Source organism: Kryptolebias marmoratus, linkage group LG3, assembly GCF_001649575.2.
Source record: "Kryptolebias marmoratus isolate JLee-2015 linkage group LG3, ASM164957v2, whole genome shotgun sequence".
Lineage (NCBI taxonomy): Eukaryota > Metazoa > Chordata > Actinopteri > Cyprinodontiformes > Rivulidae > Kryptolebias > Kryptolebias marmoratus.
Window position 1 is genome coordinate 22,036,121 of NC_051432.1, and position 22,063 is coordinate 22,058,183.

The 22,063-nt window shown below is 37.3% G+C and overlaps 1 protein-coding gene across 1 annotated transcript; it reads left to right on the forward strand.

The window, feature by feature from the left end:
- Positions 1-650: 650 nt before the first annotated feature.
- On the forward strand, positions 651-11,675 carry cxcl12b (chemokine (C-X-C motif) ligand 12b (stromal cell-derived factor 1)). The gene is made up of 4 exons (XM_017425684.3): positions 651-808; positions 2,861-2,978; positions 6,371-6,454; positions 8,240-11,675. Exons 1-4 carry the CDS (start codon positions 742-744, stop codon positions 8,277-8,279), a joined length of 309 nt encoding a protein of 102 aa, XP_017281173.1. The 5' UTR covers positions 651-741; the 3' UTR covers positions 8,280-11,675.
- The last annotated feature ends 10,388 nt before the right edge of the window (positions 11,676-22,063 follow it).

Here is a 22,063-nt window from a genome sequence, read left to right on the forward strand (position 1 = left end):
AGCTTTTTCTGTCTCCTAATTATGGTACAAATGTTCAATCTAAACAGTTCTCTAATGGTTTCATCACAGAGCAGACAATGAAAAGTCCCCTGGAGCCAATTAAAGACATGAACCAGGCGTCGAGTTTGGGAGCCGAGCCAGAGGACGGGGAGTCAACGAGGAAAAGAGGCTTGTGTAGAGAAGGAGTCTGTGTCCGAGCAAACAATAACACAACAGTGAACTGTAATATACAACAATATTAGTCCAACAGCAGGGAGCTCTGCCTCTCACAATGGGCTGTGATTGACTGCTGGAACTGCTTGTACTGTATTCAATGTGTGTGTTCGTCTGTGTGTGGCAGAATGGGGCAGAGCAAGAGAGAGAAGGATAAGATGGAAAAGGAAGACAAAAAAAAAACCACAACAGAGGTGACGAAGCAGCAAAATTAAAGGAAAAAGAGACAAAAATGTGAGCGGGGAGAGAGAGCTTTCCTCGGACTTTCTCCTTGACTCGCAGCCAACACATTTACAATCAAGGAAGTCTGCCTCCTCCTCTCCTCCCCTCCTCTCACCTCCCCTCTCCTCCCATGCTGGGCTGGGACCCCCACCTCTCCCTCCTGAGAAAGTGGAACTCCCTCCCACCCCCCACCTTCACTCTCCCTCCCGTCTGAAGCTTTAACAGAAGGCAGAGCGAAGCTGACGGCCACAGTTGTTTGCTGGATTGTAACAGAGACAGAGAAGCAGCCCTCCTCCTGCAGCCACCATGGACATGAAGCTGCTGGTTCTGATGGCTCTGATGGCCATCGCCACGCATGTTCCAACCTCAGACGGTGAGCTCAGGATGGGGATATTTTAAAACTATTAGTAATTTGACCATTTTTTAAGGCTTTAGATTGAATTTAATCAACTAATGTTGAGAAATGTCACTTAAAATGCTTTAATCTCAAAGATGAAATTCTGACATTCTGAATGTTTTTATGCATGTCTAGAAACTTTACACTTTTTAGATTCAATCTGAATGGTGAAAAAGTGTTGAAAAATGTTGATTTTTCCTGTCAAGGCTTAGCTTTTTTTATTTCTAAAGGATTTATTTTCTTGAGTTGTAAAACCTTTCTGCTTAAAGAGTTTCACTTGTTGCAGACAGCGTCTCTTTGGCAGCTCTTCTCAGAGATTGAAGCGTTATATCATTGCTGTGATGGATTTAAAGACAAGGAAAATAATTTTTCGTTGTAAAACTTTTATTTCAAAACAATTTATCTATTATTTAACTAGAGATCCATTTCAAGTTTTGATTCTCCTTTTTGAGATATAAATTTTGTTATCTTTGTTTTATGTTTTATTAATCTATTATTTAGAACATTTTGGAATATATTGTTTCATATTATAAGTCAGTTTTAACACAGAGTGAGCCATAAATTGTTAACCACACAGTAAGATGTAAAGAAAAAGGTGAAGATTTGTTAAAAAGGAGAATATCAGAATTTCGAGTCAGATCAGTGTTTACTATTTTGGGGTAAAATCCTGTCAGAGATGTATATCTAGTTTAGCCTCACAGTTTAGTCCTGTATTATGTAAATTAATTTGAATCTTTCATAATAAATGTTGAGCACTGCCTTCCCAGTGACCCCACATTAATCTACGTTTTAACCCTGATAGGAAACAAGACGGGCTGTTGAGCCGCCTGCTGCTTTATGCAGAGTTTGTTGTTTCAGCCCCATTGAGAGCTCCACTCGCATATTAAAGAGTCAGATTCACTTGTGTATATTTGTCCTCTCTCTTTGCTTTCTTATAATTAGTTTCTAATTAGGGCTAAAAAGTGGGGTGGTGATAGGAGTGGATTCTTGCTTGTGGCCCCAGTGCTGCATGCAGCATAATAATCCCTTCGTTTGCATGAGAAAAGACCCTGAATAGGTGCGAATCATTAGGCTGATATTACTGAGGATTTGGCCATTTGTGCAAGGACATTTGTTTAGCTTTTTCTTACGTGCATATCAAAGGTTGCGTGTTAAAAGCCAGAGCAAAAATCGATCTTGATGTTCCAACATATATCTGGGCAGTAAATGCAAAACAAAATGAATTTGCTTCAAAACGGTTCAGACTAAAACATCAAGTGAAGGTTTTCAGAACTTTTTTTCGGCATTATTGCAGGGGGGTTCCTTTCATAGTTTTACTGATTCATTTTGAAACATAATTTCCTTTAAAACTAAGTGAACTCATTTCTAAAAAGGCAAATAATTAGAAGCATTTGGAGTTACTGGGGCGCATCGAAGTTGCTCTGCGCCCGGCATGCACCCGTGGAGGCACAGGAGTGACGTGTAATCATTTTAAGAATGCACTCGAGTTGATTTCCACTGAGGCTGCTGATGCCATCTCAGCTGCAGAGCGCTCTTTTATGAAAGGGAGGAATATTGGAAACATCGAGCACCCTTCTCCTTTAGAGTGGCTGCATGGGCTAAAAGCTTCAGGAGTGAAAAGCTAAACGTCTGCATGTGTGTGTGTGTGTGTGTGTGAGTGTGTGAGGGAGAAAGAATTGGTGGTTAGAAAGGGCTAATCTCTTTTTAATTGACATGTTCAGAAAAACAGCAGGTAAACTCCTGCATTTTTATGCTTTGTAAAAATGTATAACAGTGGTTTCAAAACAGGCCTTTCTGAAACTGAAAAAAGTGCACCCAAAAATTAGTTTAGGTGTGTTTGATGTATGAATTTAAAAGAGAAGTTTCCCGTTTAAATAATTAGGTATTTTACCTTTAGATAACAGGGATTTCTTTGCCCTTAAAAAGATCATCATCTGCCCTGGACTCTGAGTTTTGACACGTATTTACTGATGACTGAAGGTGCCCGAGCTCGTTGTGAAGTTTTCCTTTGACGTTGTGTTTTTGCAGCCAAGCCCATCAGTCTGGTTGAGCGGTGCTGGTGTCGCTCCACGCTCAACACTGTTCCTCAGCGCTCCATCAAGGAGCTCAAGTTTCTCCACACACCAAACTGCCCCTTCCAAGTCATGTAAGTAAATCTTTCCAGTTCCAATTAACTGATCATTGTTTAATCTCAGGATGCATGGAGGTGTTGGTTGGTTTCTTTGTATGTGTAAAAAATAAAAAAATGCTCCCTTTATTGAATAAATGTAGGCGAGAAAAGCAGCTCAGCCATCCCAGGAAAAAAATACTTTTTAAAATCTTTTTAAATATATATAACATTGAAGTTTTAGACACTTCATAACATATTTAGCTGGTTTCTGACAGAATAATTTAGTAGGCTCTTATGGCTGGGGATACTAACTATCTGCTGAATGGAAATAAAATTTGATTAAGTGAAATTTAAAATGATCATTTTGGCTTTAATTCCATCCCAAATTAACTACACAGTTCAGTGAATTTGACCAGTTAACCTCACACTTGATATTTTACTCTCAAGCTGTTCATTTCACATTAATTTTGTCCATGTTTAAACTTCACTTAAGCGTGGAGGCAAAGCGTTAATATCCGTCATCTCTTTTCCTGAATGAAAGAGATTAAAACAACAGAGAGAGGAAAACACCAGAGCTCAAGGGGGCCATTTATGTTTTGCAAAGGAAGCAATAATTAGGGGTCAAAGTGATTCCCTTGTATTTCTGCTGACCTTCTGTCTCTTATCCACTTTTTTTTTTCTCCGCGCCTGAAACTGTTCAGTGTGTAATGTCACCGGTCTGGAACGTATTAATCTCATCAGTTGTTGGTTATAGATAACCGGACAGCAGAAGCCTCACAGCCTAGAGGAAAGGCTGTTGGGGTTCAGTCTCAAAAAGGGAGGCGGGATAAAGGGGGGTGACTGAATGCCAAAAGGTCAGAGAGGAGCGACTGCGCTCCGGCCAGGCCACAAACTTTCAGAAAACTGACAGAGGAGTCAAGAAGTCATTCAGGCAAAAGTTTGCAGATTGTTGCTCCGGTATCTCTGCCAAAGCAGATGAAAGAAAGTAACTCTACACCTCCTGTCCCCCACCCTCATGTGTCCCACCGTGTGCCCTCATCCTTTCCCCCCTGCCTCAGGCTCCCCCGGCACGCTGTTGATATTAACTTGCTGTGAAGTAATTACTACCTGCTGCTCGTGGAACTCCGGCCCTCGAATTCCAGCCAAATCAATTAGAGTTTGGTCCTTCAGTGTGTGTCACCCAGACAGATAAACAGGATGAAGGGAGACACATCAAAACAGCTTCCGAATGGATGAGCTGCCAACCCCTAATAAAATAGAAAAAAGGGGGGGGAGGGAGAGGGAAGGGGACATCCCTGGAGGAAAGGCAAACGCAGTTCTGGTTTCGGAGGTGCTTGGCCTCCTGGATCACATGTTAGCTTGAAGGATTTGGAAAGGATGCTGCTGAAGTGCTCTTTTAGGCACAAGGCCCACTCGTTCATCCGCTAATGAGGAAACAGGTTGAGGAGAGGTGAAAGTGGTGAATTAAAGAGATAACTACAGGAACTGGAACGGAAAGCAGAGAAAAGGGGAGCAGTTTGAGCCGCAGAGGAATGTTTAATTTACAGATGTGTGACAGAAAGACGGAGGGAGGAGAAAAGGAGCCTTGAGGATCTACACCTCTGAGCTGTTAACTCGCATACACAGACTTTTTGCCACAGAGGTGTGATAACCACATGTTTGGAGGGATGAAAACCTCACTTGCCTGCCCCCCGATTGTCCCGTTGGACCTGAAATTCTCCGACTGGTGAAAATCTTAATTATCTGGCTCACTTCCCCACCAGGTCAGGCATTATAAAACCCCAACATGCAGGGGTCCCTGCAGCTGGAAAATTATTTCTATTGACCGAATGAGAATTTCTTATTGGAAAAAATGTGTTTTTGTGGTACTAAAAGGTTGCTGTTTTTACTGTTGAGCAGCCGTGTGTTTTTAAGTACATTCAGAAAAGTTTTGCATCACAAGTCCAGGATAAAAAAAAGGTTTTTATAACATTAAACAAAAAACTGTAAAAGTAAAAGAAGTATTTTTCAGTTGTAACTCATAAATTATTTTCCCAAGAAAACTGTACTGAGTAAAATAAAAAAAATAATATTTACTTTTTTCAAAAAAATCTAATGAGATTTACCTGTGCATAACATTCTTTTTATTTATGACTTGAATGAAATTCTGAATATTTTTTATAATGAGAAAAATAAAAGAGTTGTCTTTGGAAGCATCAGAGATGTGAAAAATAAATGACAAATCCAGTCAAAAAGGTAATTGCCAAAAAAAAAAAAAAAAAGATTTTAATCCTTGTTTTAACTGTTTGAAATCATTTTAGGACATTTCAATTTATTAAAGCTTAATTAATCTCAATCAGGTTTAATGCACACTGAACCAGATAAGGTTTCCTTGCTGAGGAACTCCACAGATGGGCTGCAGAAAATGTTTTAAGGACAAAATAAAGGAAAGATCTGACCTACCAAAAGTAAAAAAAACATGAACGAGACTAATCTAGTATGTGGCTTCTCTGCTGCTTCTTTTACTGGACTGGCTCCAAAGGAAAAAGAAGATAGTAAACAATATTTTCGAGTAAAATTTGTTACTCAGTTTAAAAAAAAAACTGGGTTCATAGTCGAGGTCTCGAGTCTTTCAGCCGAAACAGTGGCAAAAAGCACAAATCTAAAAGCGCAGAAAATTATTAAAAAGGAATGATGTATTGCATAAAACTGGCCGGGAATAAATCCTACTGAAAATCTTTGGGGATGCATAAACTATGACGCCGTAAGAGAACTTCTGCTGTCTGAAAAAAGACGCAGCAGCGAGAGAAACTCTAAGTGTGTACAAATATGTCCCGAAGGTGGTGCTCATTCTTCAGCCTCATCTTCTCACTGTATAGAATAATCTCCCAAAGAAGATGGGAAAATATTTTTATAGCAGTTTTAAAACATAGGTCTAGTGTTCAGGGACTATACGTTACAGGATATTTGACATGTGAGCAGAAATGATTGTTTTGTGTCCCTGCTTACAAAATCTCTGCAAAATCTGGCTCCTATTGTAAGGAGCACAAAGCGTGAACCTGAGTGAGTTTCTTTAATTAAAATGTTACATTTTACCGTGGTTACTAAGAAGTTTTGTGTTGGTTTGATTAAGCATACAGCTAATAAATTAGATTCAGTCCAAGTATAATGTACACCATCACCAGATGTTGAACTGCAAAAGAGGCCCCCGAAGTATAAATATCCCCCAGTGATGTCCTTGAATCTGATCTATTTTATGTGCATTTGGATGAAACTCAAACTTCCTCTTTATCTCTGGCGCTTCGGCTTCGTATAAACACCAGTGTGAGAGCAGAAACTGGGGAATTAAAAGTCCATCTGCATGTCAAACAGGATTGATCTCACAAAAGTAAGTCTCTTTCAGGAAATGGGACGTAATTCATTTCTAATTTTACTTTTTTCTCCCACAGTGCTAAGCTGAAGAGCAACAGAGAGGTTTGCATCAACCCAGAGACCAAGTGGCTGCAGCAGTACTTAAAGAACGCCATCAACAAGTAAGAAAAACCCCTCATCAGTCCTTTGATAATCATTCACAGAGACAGATATAAAATATGACTAACATACAAGAAGGAAGGAACTTGATGCTAAAACTACCAATTTTAGCTTTCCAGGCTATTGTTTCTGACATTGTTGACATTTTTGATGAAAGTATCTGTGAAATATTACCATCAAGGAAAGATTAAACATAAATCTTCCATCTGCATGTTTGTTTTCTAAATGATATACAAGATTTAACCCAAGTTTGCTGGAAAAATGAATGTGCAGATGTTCATAATTTCTACTACAATAGCTCTATCAAGTTATGGTTAGATGGGTTTTTTTTTTTATTTCTAAAGGGCATTTTCCACATTATTATCACTGCCAGCTGCACATCAGCAACAGATTTGTTGTGGTTAGGAGTGAACTGCTCAAATTGCTTTTGACTAATTTAGTGTTTAATGAACTTGCTGGTATAATGGCAAAGTTCCCATCATGTCCTTTTTTTGCCACTGCTGCAAATTAGGATCTCAAAACACCATAAACATCTAGTGCACTGTGTAAAAAACAAACAATTACAAGGTGTCTGGGGCCATTTAGAAAAGTTTAAATTTAAAAAAAGGGAAAAAGTGTGGAAAGTTGTTACTGTTGGTAGAAGTTGACACAGAAGGAAACAGTTTTTTGGACACATTCAACCTTTTATCCCCCTCTACATCTTCACTACATATAAAAAACTGATGTTCGTAACAGAACTGACAAATATTTATGTGTAATATTTATAGAGTTTGAATAGAAATTGTGCAGCAAATCGTTGTGTTTTTACTGTCTCAGAATGCTCTGCTGGAATTGTTACTACAGTAGCAAAAAGGAGAAAAGCATTAGCTTTATATATCATATACTCTCATTTATACTCTCATATTTTCATCTTTGCTATTGAACTTTAAGCTAAACATTTCCAGTGAGTCAGATAAAAAAAACAACCACAGACATTCAAAGACACAATAAAATTCATAGGCTTAATCTTTTAAGTTTGCCTCTAATGCCATTTTTAAATGGATCCCAGAAGATTCAAGTTTTGCCTGCTCACAAAAGCAGGAGATTCTTTCATGTCCGCCATATTTTCACAACTACAAATACTCTTGAGGGACGCCGGGATGAAGTGCAAAAAAGGCAGAATTTGATGGAAAACATGTGATGAAGACTCTCTGGACTTTGTGCAAGAGATCTGGCTGATTAAACCCAGTGAAAAGTCCACTATGGTAGACCGCATTTGTGTTCTCACATGAATCCCCAAAAAACTGTCTCTGGAAAGCTGCATGTTCAGTTTGTTTAGGTTTAGAATAAAAAAGGGGGGGAAATCATCAAAATATTGACGTGACAACATATGGTGCCTGTTATCAACACTAGATTTTTTTAAAATATGTTTGTGCTCCAAAAAATGTGTTGATCAACTTATGTTCTAGTTCTGTAACTCTGTTTTTTATAGTTACACAAAAAAATCACATTAATGTACTATAATACTGTAATTAAAGCCACACATTTACCTCAGAACATCAGGATTACTTCTTATCTCCCATAAGCTAAGACTGATTTGTTAAGAACCGGCTGTAATAATTAAACTGGGCAGAAAACGTGCACACTCTTTAAAACCTTTGTCCACATACCGAACATTTATAACAACACCATCAAAGAACATCAGAATTAAGCAAATGTTTGCATCAAAATTTACATTTGAGTTTATCATCTGGTCCACCTGAAGAGCACAACTGATAACATTTTTCGTCCTTTGTCTCAATCTCCAGGGTGAAAAAATCCAAAAGACGCAACAACAAGAAAAACTAAGCCCAAGAAAAAGCGTGTCGAGCATTCTTCCAATCTGAGCTGAATTCCAAGGTCAAACCTCTGTACCTCCCCGACACTGCTTTGGATGTATGCAAACATGCTGCCTGCCTCTACGGACCGCTTGCAGAAGCAGCGCCTCACCTCCGGACCATCTGCAGCATCGCTGCTGATCTTTCTGAACGTTCGAGGAGCCAACCTCCTGCTATCTATACAAGCACCAAATGCAACTTTCTTGGAACGACGGGACGCGTGTTGAACATATGAGCTGAGAGACTAACAAAACAGGAAGTGTGTTTGTGATTGAATGTGGCATACGTGGACTAACTCCGACTCTGTGCCTGTATATAGGACCTTTATTTCTCTTTTTTTTACTTCATAGCTGTAAAAGAAACTTAAATCTTTCTGACTCACACAAGGCTCATGTCAGTTCAGTTTCTAATACAAGCTGCTGCCTGAGGAAAACTGGAGCTCACAAAGTTTTTGTGCTCCAGCACTGATGCGATATCTGTTGGTCAAATGAAGTAGTGTTTAATTTGCAAACACCAAAGGTAATTCTGTGATCGTGTCCTTGTGATTTATACTAAACATGCTTTTCATGCTCACACTTAGCACAGCAAAACGATCAGTTTTCACTCCGTCACACAAATCACCAGCTTATTCCCCATCGCCACATCATAAAAATCTCCTACTTCTCTTCTTGGCATGCTGAGGATGTGGGCTTTCCAGACATAAATGCAAAATGCTTCTGTTGATTTGAGGCGAATGTGGCATTCCTTCTTGATTGAGGGGCGATGGGACAAAACACAGGAACAGGCCGGAGGGTTCGAGCCTTTTGGTAATTAGGACTCAGTTCTGGCATCACTTCAGGATCAAAACAGAGGAAACTTATGTGAACTGTAAAAACAAATGAGCACTGATTTCACGGTGCTATATATTCATGATAGGGGGCAAAGCCATTTATATAATTGTGTTTCAGTTCTGTTTGAGCAAAAATGAACGTGGGGTTGAGGAACTTTTATATTTAAAGGACATTTGCCAAGTGAATAGGCCACACAGGGAGAGAAACATTTATTAGTGCAGCTTTTTTATTTTTTGTGTGTTTTAATTTTTGATTGAGCATAAGAAGAAAAAAACAAAACAATATTTTACCCATTAAATCATTATTCAGTTAAGCTCCTTTGACTTGTGGTTCTGTGGAAAGTCTATGAGTAAATAATATCTTACCTGTTGACTGGAGAAATAAAGTATAACTTTGACCAGACTGATCAAGGACAAAACCAAAGTCACTTTCTGCCATTTTGAACCAACCCCAGTCTCAAAAGTTTGTGCAAATCCTATTTTATAAACCTTTACACTGCCGTTAATTTCATATTACACAGTTATTCCAGGAGAAATATTATAATATTCTTTCCATAAGTGCCCCTGCTGCACTGAAGTGCTACAGCTACTAGCTGCTGTTATTATTTGTTCTTTCAAGTAACCAGAACATTTTATCCAAATAATTGTGTAATGCAAGATTAATGATCGTGTAAAGATTTATAAAGCAGCTTTTAGATTAGAGGGTTTTTTTTTTTAAAGACGGCAGAACTCACTTTTGTTCCTGGCCTCGCTCAGATAAGCTGTTAGCTCATCAATCTGGTCAAAATTAAATTCAATTTCTTCAAACTGAGGTCGTTCAAAGAACTATCTGCAACACGATATTAAAACTTAAGTTTAAAAGACCTGAACTATCCCTTTAAGAAACATCTCCACCTGAAAGGGCAAAGAGTTCAGTTTGATTTATTGGAAAAGGTGTTGTTCTTTTATCTTGTAAGAGGTTGAGCTGTGTATGGGATTAGAAATGCAGTGTTTTTATACCAACACCTGTCCTTGGTAGGAATGAAAAGCTAAGAAATTGTCAGAAATAGCTGAATAATTATTGTCACAAAGGGACTGTTCACAGTGGCAAAGGCAAGAATTTTAATTATCCACTTTTATATATACATCTTTGAGCCACTTTATTATCAAATGTGTCTTTTAAGTATTTTTGTCATTATTTTTATCTATGTTTAACCTTACTAATAGTTTTTATAAAATGTTCAGTAGGCAGTAGCTACTAAATGAAGGTTGTTTAATAAAACGCAGTATTAAACCTCATTACTAAACATTCAGTGTGTAAATGTTTCTTTTTTTTTTTTTGTTAAATGGTATATAACATGCTACTTGCTCAACATTATCAAAGTGTGACAGCATGGATAATATGCCAAGCACAATGTGTTTTGTTTTTTCTAATCCATGTTGTTTCTTGACCGCAATCAGATGTTAATAAGACTGAGTAAAAAAAAAAATAATTTAAAGAATCTGTTAAATCCAACAAGAAGTGCCTGAAAACCAAAGCTGTTATTGGTTTCATGAGCCCAGAAAGCCTCAAACCCGCTGAACATTTCCATTTTTTATAGTTTGATTTTAGGTGATGTATGATGTGTCGCAGAGCCACTGAGTCGAGACAGAACAGAAAATAATAAAATAAAAACTGTTGAGATCCAAGCGACCAGCATGTGCTTTCAATCTGGACGCTTGCAACACCCAACAGGATTTTGTTTTTTTATTATTTTACTCAAATACAACAATGGGTCTGGTTTTTATCAAAGCTTTTTATGGATATCCAGGTGGTTGTGTGTAAATTTTCTGGTCTTTGTTTTATTTTATGTAATGACTGGTGATAAACTGATCAGTTTGCAACAAATGATGCAATAATCCTGAAACTAACGTTTCATTAATGTAATAAAATTTAACAGCCATTAATCCCATGCAGTTATAACCATTTATTTAAACTCATTGCTGCACAAACTGCTAAAAAAAACAGATATGCAAATATAAATGCCTAATTTTCTTCATTGTGTGGGTTCATTACAAAATCACTTCATTATATGAAGCATTTTTTGACTCTGTAAACTTATCCTATTAACATTAAAAATATAATGCAAAGTAGTAAAACTATAATGTGACATATGGTAATTTCACTCATGGTTCTTGTTGATGAAATTTATCCAGTTTGTAAACTTTGCAGATGTGAACTTTCACTGGAAAGAACATTTAATGTGACTAAACTTCACCAGAAAAATACACACATACTCCGAACGTGATATAAATACACTGTTTAAGTGAGTTTGTGTGTATAGGACGAAGACAAAATACACTTTCAGTCTTTCTCTCCTTTAGTGTTTAGATAAATTTACCAAAATCAGTCTTTTCTGGACCCAGAACAATGTGAATTTACTGTTTCTTTGGAGGCAGCTCTGTCACATATTCTTTATATTAATGTTAAAATGCTTTGTTTTCTTTCTGCTTGTAAACCAAGAAGAAGTATTTTAGTGATATTCTTGCTAATTTTTCAATAAAGTATTTAAAATTAAAGATGTTAACTCTGTGTGTTTTATCCATCCAAAGGTACACCAGTTTGCACTTTCTCCTTTTGCTTTAAATATGTAATTTGAGACATCTGACCAGTAGAAGATAAAATAAACCCAAATCAATTCACAAAAATGCTTGAAAAAAATCAAAGGCCTAACAATCCTTAAAAGGATGCATATCACCCGCCATCAGTCTCAGTTACTACCACACAAAATTTTACAACCTCAGTTTCAATAAAGTTGATGTTGCCCAAAATGTAAATAAAAATAGAAGATTTTCAGTTCTCTGTAAACCCTATAAGCCCATATTTTCTTCGCAGTGGAACATATCAAACATGAAATGTTGAAACTAATAAAGTATATAATTTTTAGGAAAGAAATATTGTAAATTTGAATTTATTGGCAGCAATATGACTAAAAAAAACTGAAACATGGGCAACAAATGGCTGTAACGAGAGGTGGTGCAAATAAGAAACACCTGGAGGAGCATTTTGTAACTACTTAAGTTAACTGGTTACAGGTCAGTAAGAGGACTGGGGATAAAAAGAGCATTTAGAGCAGCTGAATCGCTCAGAAGGAAAGATGGGCAGAGGTTCACGGGTCTGCAGAAAACTGCGTCTAAAAATAATGCAACAATTTCAGAATAATGTCCTCAACAGAAAATTGCATAGAAGCTAAAAATCCCATCATCTGCAGTTTATAAAACGGTCAAAATATTTCAAGAATCTGCAGAAATCTTTGTGCACAAAAAACAAGGCTGAAAGTCAATACTGCATCCTTTTTGAAGCCTGTTTTTACTTACATTTTACACAACTTTGTCAGAATATACATAAATATTATCCCGCTTTATGAGTAAGTGTCGCTTGGGTTATTTAAGGTGCAACAGTTTATGGTGCATTTGAGCAAAATGTGTGCAAACTGACAAGTTGAAAACATCACAACGTTCTTAAAACATGAACATGATTTGCTACGAAGTGAAAAAACTCCACTTCTGATCATCATTTCTGTTGCAAAATTGTGAATTGTAGCTTGCTGGCTGCAAGATTTAGATGTTATTGGAGATACCTTCTCTGTTCTCTCATTTTGAATCTAATTGTTATAATTGTTATACTCTCATTTTCCTACCTTTACTCCTTCTCAGTCTCGTGCATGTGTTTTTAAAATGGTGGAGGATGTTTTACTTTGCCATGTGTTTTCCTTGCAGTGGATTCGCTCAGAGCTCTGAGAACTTTAACATAAAAAAGATGTGAAGACCCGTGGAGCTCGATCATTGATTCTCCTCATGAACTGTCACGGCGAGTTACCTTGATTGTAATAAAAATTGACAAGGCCACACCTCAGGTAGGTGGAACAAGCCAGAACAACAGAACACATAACTTTTCTTTGAACTAAGAAAAATAAAAACACTGGAGCTTGTACTTCCTGTACCAGGTTCATCGAAGTACCACCGGTTCAAACGGGAATCTAAAACTTTCTACGGCCTTGCTTTGAGCGGAAAAACATCTTTAAGGCTGCATGAATAATTCAGCAGGACTGTCACTTAACATTTTCCAACTCAAAAATGAAACCCGTTCAGTTACTTCTACAGTTTAGAGGTAAAGAGGAAACACGCGTGGAAAGCCCAGTTTGAAATGTTAACACCTGAGGTTTCAGAGATGCTTTCAGTTCGGATTAACGCTCGTTGGCGGCACCAGGCACCCCATATCGCTTCATGAAGCTGTCAGATGTAATAAAGTGGAACCATGTAGAGCGGATTAATTTCATGGTGCTGCTCTCTCCTTTGACCTCGGCGTGGAAGCGTACGAGGAAGAGAAGAAGTAATTTGGACAAAGACCAAGTGGTTTCCAGGGTCAGAGTTACATGCTTGGACCTTTCGGGCACATTCAGAAATGATTATGGGATTTCTATACTGTGCTTACTCAGCTGAGACCCAGGCTTGATGGAAGCAGCTGACATGTTGACCAGAATATTTAATAAGCAGTATTTTTAGTGTCACATCACTCTGATCCTGCTCGTTGGGGGAATTGGGAGAGTTTTTATTACGAAGAAGAAAAAAATTACCCAAACACAAAGAAGCCTTAGGTCAGAAAATGATTTTTTTTTTTAAATACAGCTTAAACATTACAAGCCTGTTGTGACTAATAAATGTTGCCACTGGGATATTAAAATCTGAATTAGTCATTCGCTGTCTGACCAAGAACAATAAAAGCACAAATTGATAGGGGGATGAATCAAAAGATGAAGCAAAACATGTTGACACAAATGGTGCAGTATAAATACACTGTAATGGGACAGAAAGGGGTATTTGATGCACATAGTACTTTTACATTACACAGTATAATAAGTTTTCTTAAGCAGCTATATTTCTTAAGGTTTACTTTCCAATTATCAGCCACTGCTCAGTTTATTGCAGCCATATGCTTTAAGAGGATACCTCATTCTGTTAAACACAGCATAGATTTAATATCCTTCAAATGTGTTTTCTGAATGTGTTTTCTTTATTTTTCCATAATAAAACTGTAACAAAGCAAACCAACATGTATGTGCCTTTAGTTATCTTTCCCAAATGAACAGAATCAATTAGGTTCTCCTTCAGCAGCACATTTCATATTTATAAAGACAATTTATTTTTGGTTTGTTTTATTTTTTCTCAGATGAAAGCTGCAAAAACACTTAATAAGTCTTTTTCTCTTGTTTTCCTTTTTGTAGCTTATATTGGTTTTCCAACTTCTGCCAGTCAAATTTGATGGTGATCTTAAGTTCATGGTTCTCCAGAGCAAACAGAAATGAAAGAAATGTTTTACCTAAAAAGTGTTGCTCCAGCACATATTTGGAAAAGGTCATTTAAACTCATAAGGTGAGTCCAAAATAAATGCCATATTTTTTTTTATTCCATGGTTATTTGAGTTTCTGTTTTGATATACTCCTTTTTTTTCTTTTTGCTCTGCTTTCAATATTCTTTGACTTTAGGGGTTTAGTGTGAAGTTTTGGTTACATCATTTGGATTGTTTTTGTTGTTTTGCCTTTATTTCAAGTCCTCATTCTGTTACTTGAAATGTTCCAGTAATCTTTGTCCTCATTCACACACACACCTGGTTTATGTTAGTAATTAGCACACCTGCTCTGCATTAGTCTTCCCCCCCTCAGTGTGTGTAGTTCAGGTTTTCAAGTGCCCTTTGGTCCAATTTTTGCCCACCCTGCCTACCCATTCAGTTAAATTGTTTTCTCTTTGTTTCATGATATGCTACCTTAGAATTAATTTGTTTATTAATTTATCTAATTATAAATTTGTCCTAAGAGGTTTTCCAGTACAAATCAAAGAGTGGCCATGTTATATGTCCCAAAACTTTAAAACATGGAGTAAAACTTGTGCTTTGAAATTGTACAATTATATCTAACTTCTCCAAGACAGAAAATTCAAACTACATAGTTTATTAAACAATGAATAAAACTCTATTTGTTGGCTTTTGTCTCAAGCATAAAAGATTTGCAGAGTTTTCACTCCTCTGTTGGGGTTAATGTGAATATAATGTTTAATAAACACTCCTTACAACATAAAAACCTGTCTTCAGCAAACCTCTTGAAAGGAGCACAGCTTCATGGAGCCCACAGCAGCCTTCAACCCAAATAACCTCAGACCGAGAACATAACCACCTCGGACAACAAACTGCTCAGCTGATTTGGTCCTGGAGGTTGTGGGTAATTCTGTGTGATTTAAGGCTCTCATCTTTGAACAACTTTATACCCGACCTGGTGAATGGAAAGTAATGAGAAACACGTTGGCTGTGAGTCCACACGGAGGTGTGTGTGTGTGTGTGTGTGTGTGTGTGTGTGTGTGTGTGTGTGTGTGTGTGTGTGTGTGTGTGTGTGTATGTTTGTGTGTGTGTCTGTCTGTCTTTTGTCTTACGAGACAGCTCGGGGAAATGAGTTTCCATGGACCTGATGTCTGCTGTTAACAGAGCAAATGAACAATACACGAAATAATAACTCATGTTCACCTTGAAATAAACCCATTGACAAGCAAAACTACAGTTGCCACCATCAAAACTACATAAATACAAAATATTAATGTTGCATCATGAGGTACTTATCAAACTCTTTTACAATTTACTCCATAAAAGTCTTCAATCTTGAATTTATGTTAGACTCATTTACAAGCTTATATGTAACTTAGAATTTATTGAACTAAATCTATATTTTCATGTTTGTTTCATGAAAGAATCTCATTAACGACAATGGTGATGATGATAGGTACTTTATCGATCCTTTACAGGAAATTACAGCTAACAATAATAACACCTTGATGACATGTGAGAAAATCTCACCAGCTTGCTTATGGAACTGTTTGCTAGCGGACAAAAATAGCTAAAAGAAAACTAAAAGTCAAAATAAATCTTTTTAATTGGATAAGACCTGAGAGCATTAATTTTCATTGGTCATATAACATTCTTATCTGTCAGAAAGATTGATGCTAAATGACTTGTTACTTCACATAAAATATCTGCTCATTATTATACATCCTGTATTAAATGTTGTTTTTGTCATTAAATGGTTGTGCATACTGCTATATCACATGTAATAGTTAAAATAAACTGCATTCTTCACCGTGCAGTAAGTCGCTGTAAAGTCTTTCACAAATATGTAAATTTGTTTTCGAATGTTGCAAGAAAGATGATGGGTTTTCTGATAAATGCATGGTGCTGAAAGGGAAATTAAAGACTGAAATCCACAGAAATGTCTTCCTATATTGTATTTATTCACTAAATAAAATGATGTACACACTCACTGGTCAGTTTAATGTGCAGCTGAGTATCTTGTAGCTCTCCTTTTGTCATTTTTTAAAATTTGTACTCCACTGTGAGCATAAAAGTTTAGTTTTTGCACCAGATGATGTTTGATTCAGGACAACTTGTTTACTTTATTTTTATTGGAGACTGTAAACGTGTCCTCTATATATTTAATTTTAACCTCAGTACACAGTTGTACATGTTGCATTCATTCATACAAAAGTACCTGTATATCCAATGTGCTTCATTTTTTTAGATTCTTTTTATAATTGATGTGTCATCTTGGTTTTATTAAAACAGATGCCACTTGAATTTTGTGCACCCAGTTTGATCTGTGTACATTTTGATGTTTATTTCTTTTTTTCTGTTGGTTTGCATACTTTATTGCACAATAATTAGATTATTTACTCATAACATGGGTTAGCTGAATACTGAACGTCCAACAGCACAGCCCTGTGATCTTTTCTGTGCCTTTAACTAACAATGTCACGGCTTCTCCTCTTACGCTTTACTTACCCCACACTGACAATGAACTCCAGCCTTGAACAAACAAAAAATCAACAAACATCAGCTCGACAGGAATGACGTGTTTAAGCCAATGACAGTGTTGTTGCAAAAGGAGGAAAAACAAGGATGAAAGGGTTTGTCACCGAAACCGCACATCCCTCGAGACTTCAGCATCGGCTCAACAGACATGAGCCGCAGGGTCTTTTGGAATGTCCTCAAATCCATCATGACTGAGTGTTTAGTGTTTCTTTAACCTTACAATGGAGAGAAAGGTCAAACGCATCGCCAGTGGAAACAGGTTGGTTGTTGTTTCCATATGGGGAGATCCTTTAGGTCTGACTGAGAGACAAAGGAGAGCGGGAGAAAAAAAGGAGAGGGAGAAGATGGATATCATCATTTGTCTGCAGTGAGTCACAATTATTTCCACAGCAGAAAAGAGAACCAAACATATCTTTGCCTTTTACCTCTTTCTGAGAAAAACACACTGAGAATTTTTTTTTAAAAAGGGTATGGTATCATTCATGGCTCATTTCAGGAGACATCACAAACAAAAACCCTTCCAGTGATCCCCCTTTAATGAGTCGTTCCACTGCGATGCAGGACCAGGCGCTCTGTCGTTGTTGCCTGGTTATCAGACCCCTCTGCTGGCATTCAGCAGACAAGCATCATTAACATAGTGGAGACCTGACTTCCCAGCCATTTCTTTTTGTAAACCAGGCAAATCCCTTCTGAACCTCGCTGACTCCACAATAAGACAAGACAAACAAATCCATGTTTTATTTAGTCTTTCAGATGTGAACAATAAGACTCAAACCACTTTTGTTTAAAAAAAAAAAGTTGGCTCAAAGTTGGTTCAGAAAAAGTTGGCTATGAATATGAAAGAATTGTTCAGATTTAAACAAGAAGTGTTCAGAAGAAGAAAAAAAAACAATAAAACTGTTTCAAAATATTTTACCAAAAAAACAACAGTGACATTTGCAAAAAGTACTTAAAAAGGTTTGCTAAATTTTTGTGGTAAGCACTTTTAAACTTGTGCTGTAAATGGATTACCATACAGAAAAATATCTTTATAGAAAAACATCAATAAAAAAAGAAGGTGTGTTTGTAAAATTAAGCTTCAAAACCATGTCCAAAATGAGCAGTTATCTCTTCTATGACATGTCGAAAAAAGAAAGAATGATTATGTTTATTTAACTGAGCCAAACAGCTGCAAAATGAAATCACCAGGACATGCTGATGAGAAGAGAGCTACTGGAACCGAGCGTACAAAGATTGGATCGGGGAATATCAAGCAGCTGGACTGCTTCTGTGTAACTAACCACTGAAGGATGCACTAAACGCAGCGGACAGCATCTAAACTGAGAATTAACATTTTGCTCAGTGTTTACTAATTGAATCTCTCATCCGACTGGAGATTAATGAGGTACAACAAAGGCTCATCCCGTTTGCTGTGATCTTCACCCTGAACATCCTGCCAACATTTCTCAAACACACATCATAACTCGCTGCCAGGCTCCGAGACGACACACGGGCCCTGCTTTCTCTCATCTTCCTCACTGTTTACCATTATTCTCAGCAGATCGTTGAATTTCCCATATGCTGTGTCATCTGTAAAGTTTTTCTCACACATCCGAAACACTTTCAGGTGACAGAGAAGATGGTGTAACGTTTTTCTTTCTTGGATGCTATAGGAAGTTCTCCATCACTGAGATGCTTTTAAAAAGCAAACATTACAACGTCTGCACCACCGACGCACTAAATCATGTCTTTTGCAGAGTGACAAAACTTTTTCTTTTCTCATAAAGACATTTTTTTTAAAAGCCAGCATACAAAGTCTGTGAAACTGAATTCAGTTTTTTGAGCATTTTACAAGTCTAAAACACTTAATGGTCCAGTTTTGAGTTCGATCTGGTTTAAAGCCAAGATAAATGAATGTTAATGTTACCAAATCTGTCGGTTCTTATAAAACAAGTAATCTGAGCAGGTTAAGGACAAGCCTGATTATTCACTCAACCTCCGGAGTTGTGGTCCAGTGTGGATTACAAACAAGCAGCTAACATTTTATTCTCAGATTGGTTATTAGAGTAAAACATCAAAGTATATTAAACTGGACTTTCTTAACTGACCCCTGAGAGGTTCGGTTTTTCTCATAGCAGTTGTGAAGCCCAGGTTGTGCGGCTGCCCTATTAGGGAAAGGGGCAAAGTGAAATCTTCATATGTGTTTCATATTCTTCTGTCTCTCAGGGCCTCATTTTGTAGGTGTGATGTTAAATATGCCGTGCGGACTCCTGAGCAGGACACGGACACCAGATGTAACAAAACTCCCAGTGGTGACCAACTGCAGCTGATAAATGCAAGTTATTTCACTTTATCAAATCAATAGTCCACATATTACAACATGAGCTCATTTCTTCCACAAATCGCTCTCGTTTAGGGAGCGTTGAAACTCCGCGGGTTATGGTTCAAACGGAAGGAGAAAGCACAAAGCACGTTTGCCAAGATTTTTAAAAAATATCTCGACAGCTTATTCCAAATTGAATGCGAAGCAGAAGCATGCTGATGTTGCTGCAGAGCTTAGAGTTAAGACTGGATCTGGTTTTACTGTCGTGAAGGGATCCAAACTGGGTAGCAGCGGCGTTACGTTCAGAGATACAAACTTGTTAACTGTAAGGTCATCAGTTCAGATGCCTGAACTGGCTGAGAGTGTGAATGGAAAACATGCCAACAGTTCTTTCATCTACAATGCTCCTAATCTCCATCTATTAAAACCCAGCTGGTCAATGGACAGTATGTTTGGCCCGTAAAAGACAGCTGTTCAGCGAGTTCCTGCTGGAATTAATATAGCATCAAAGCAAAGGTTTTTGACATATAAATCTGTTGTTTTGTGATGTTTGTCACATTGAATCTCAGGAATATTCCAAAAACGATGAAGAAAAATATCTGTTTGCATCACAGTTTCCTTTCAGTCGTGAACACTTTCCATTTATCTGACATTAACTGGTCCGGGCCTCTTTTCCATAAGAGTTACAAAGCGGCCCTAATAGGTTTCACTTACAGCTGTAAAAAGCTGGTGCCACTTCAACACTGTGTGTGTAAACTTAAAAACGTATAACATCTCATTGATGTAGGATGTTTTTTACGAACTGCCAAATGTGCCTGCCAGTCACAACACAGAAAAGCTTCAGAGGCTGCAACCTAATCCCAGAAAACCCTGCAGATTTGTCTGCAGAGATGATGGTCGTGGAATTTTTTTAATAACAGAAGAAAAACATTGTAAATGAAATATCTGGAAAATAGGTTGAATATCACTAAACCGTGGAGGCATCATAGGACGTATCACAGTCCTGTCCTGTGTTAGATGCCAAATGACCTGCATACACAGCGAGTCTTTCAGTCATAACAGGGCAAAGAGTAACACAAAGTAAAAGTCATGACCCGTAACTGAATGACACACAGCTGGTCCAGCATACCTGGGTGGGCCGGCCCCTTTATATTCACTTGACAAAATACTTACATTCTTCACTAAATTTCAGTTTTTATAACCTAAAAAGCTAAAATTTCACTTTACTGAAGCTCATTTGACTTTAAAATTGGTGGAAATTTAATTCACAAAAAAAGGATTTTATTGCCTGAAGCCTGAAAATTATGTTTACTTGTAAACAGAACAACTGCTGTACCATAACCTTTACATGCAAAATGTAATTTTTGTACATTTAGATTTATTTTATATAGCTTGCATTTTACATTTTAAACTGTTTACCTATTTATCTTACTATTTCCTTTTTTTGCAGATTTGCATCATTCAGATTTCCCTGCAGATTATATTATAAAAATATTTTAGTCTAATTAGGAAATTTAAACTGATCTAAAACTTGATGCCTTAAGATTTTAAAATCACCAGTTTAAGTCATGACAGATGATTGTGATTATCGCTGCTGCTGTTTTTGCACATGTTAAAGATTTTGACTATAAATATGAACAAACCAAAGGTAAATATGGAAGACCCAAAGACATCAGACACAAGACAGCTTTAAATTTTAAACAATAACCTGTCAGCTGTTGCAACATCTCCGCTAGAAAATAGTCCTTGACTCAGAAAAACTGCACAACAATTTTGACACACGAGTACAGAATGTGTGCACGCAAACACAGACCTAGAAACAGAAGTTATTTGCAGCCAGAGGACACGTTACCTTGACTGCTTGCCATGGAGGCCATAAAACACTGCTCTGAAAGTTAACTAAACTGGAACTCCCTCCTGTGGTGAAACAAATCACATCGTTTGACAGAAATAGGAGGATGTCACAAAGGTCGGAGGTTGCTGAACTACATTGGGTGGCACAGTTTTGCTTTTCCTTGCAAAACTGTTCTCTGGGGAAGCCAGAAGCAGACTTGGAATAGATGTGAATAAAGAAAAACACATGCTGACCTGTGAGCATCCCTGCGCGACTTCAAACCCCCCCTGGTTGTTTCGCTGCTGAATACCAGGGATTTCTGGAAAACAACCGGTCAGATCTGCCCCTGATGAGTGTGCAGATGCAAAGCAAAGAACTGATAACAGTTTTTATGAACACACACACAGTCATGGCTGGTCTTTGTCACCTCAGGGTGAATCAGGTCACAGCCAAAGTTTACATGTAGCTAAAAGTTTACCCATGTATTTTCTTTCATTTTGGTTGACTAATCACACACATTATCAGTCAATAGTTGCCTATCTTGATGTGTTTTGCGCCTCAATTAAATATTTGCGTAACAAAATTTTTATTTCCAACCATAATAAAGCATTTTCCATTAGTTTATTGCTGACCTGGCATAAAAGTTATGTTTTAAATATATTTTATAGATCTGGCTATCAATATTATAGGCAATGCCAGCTACTAATGTTCAAATAATGTTTTTTAAAAGAGAAAACAAAATTAAAAATGGTCTAAAGGTTAACTTTGTGTCCTTGCTCTCATTATTTTGATGGACAACCCCTTGAATGAATTTTTAAGGTTTTGGCTGGATAATTCTTCACAAATGTTGGTTAAGATTATGTTAATAACATGAAATCATATAAGGAAAATACAACTGGGTTAACACGATAGGAAAAATAACT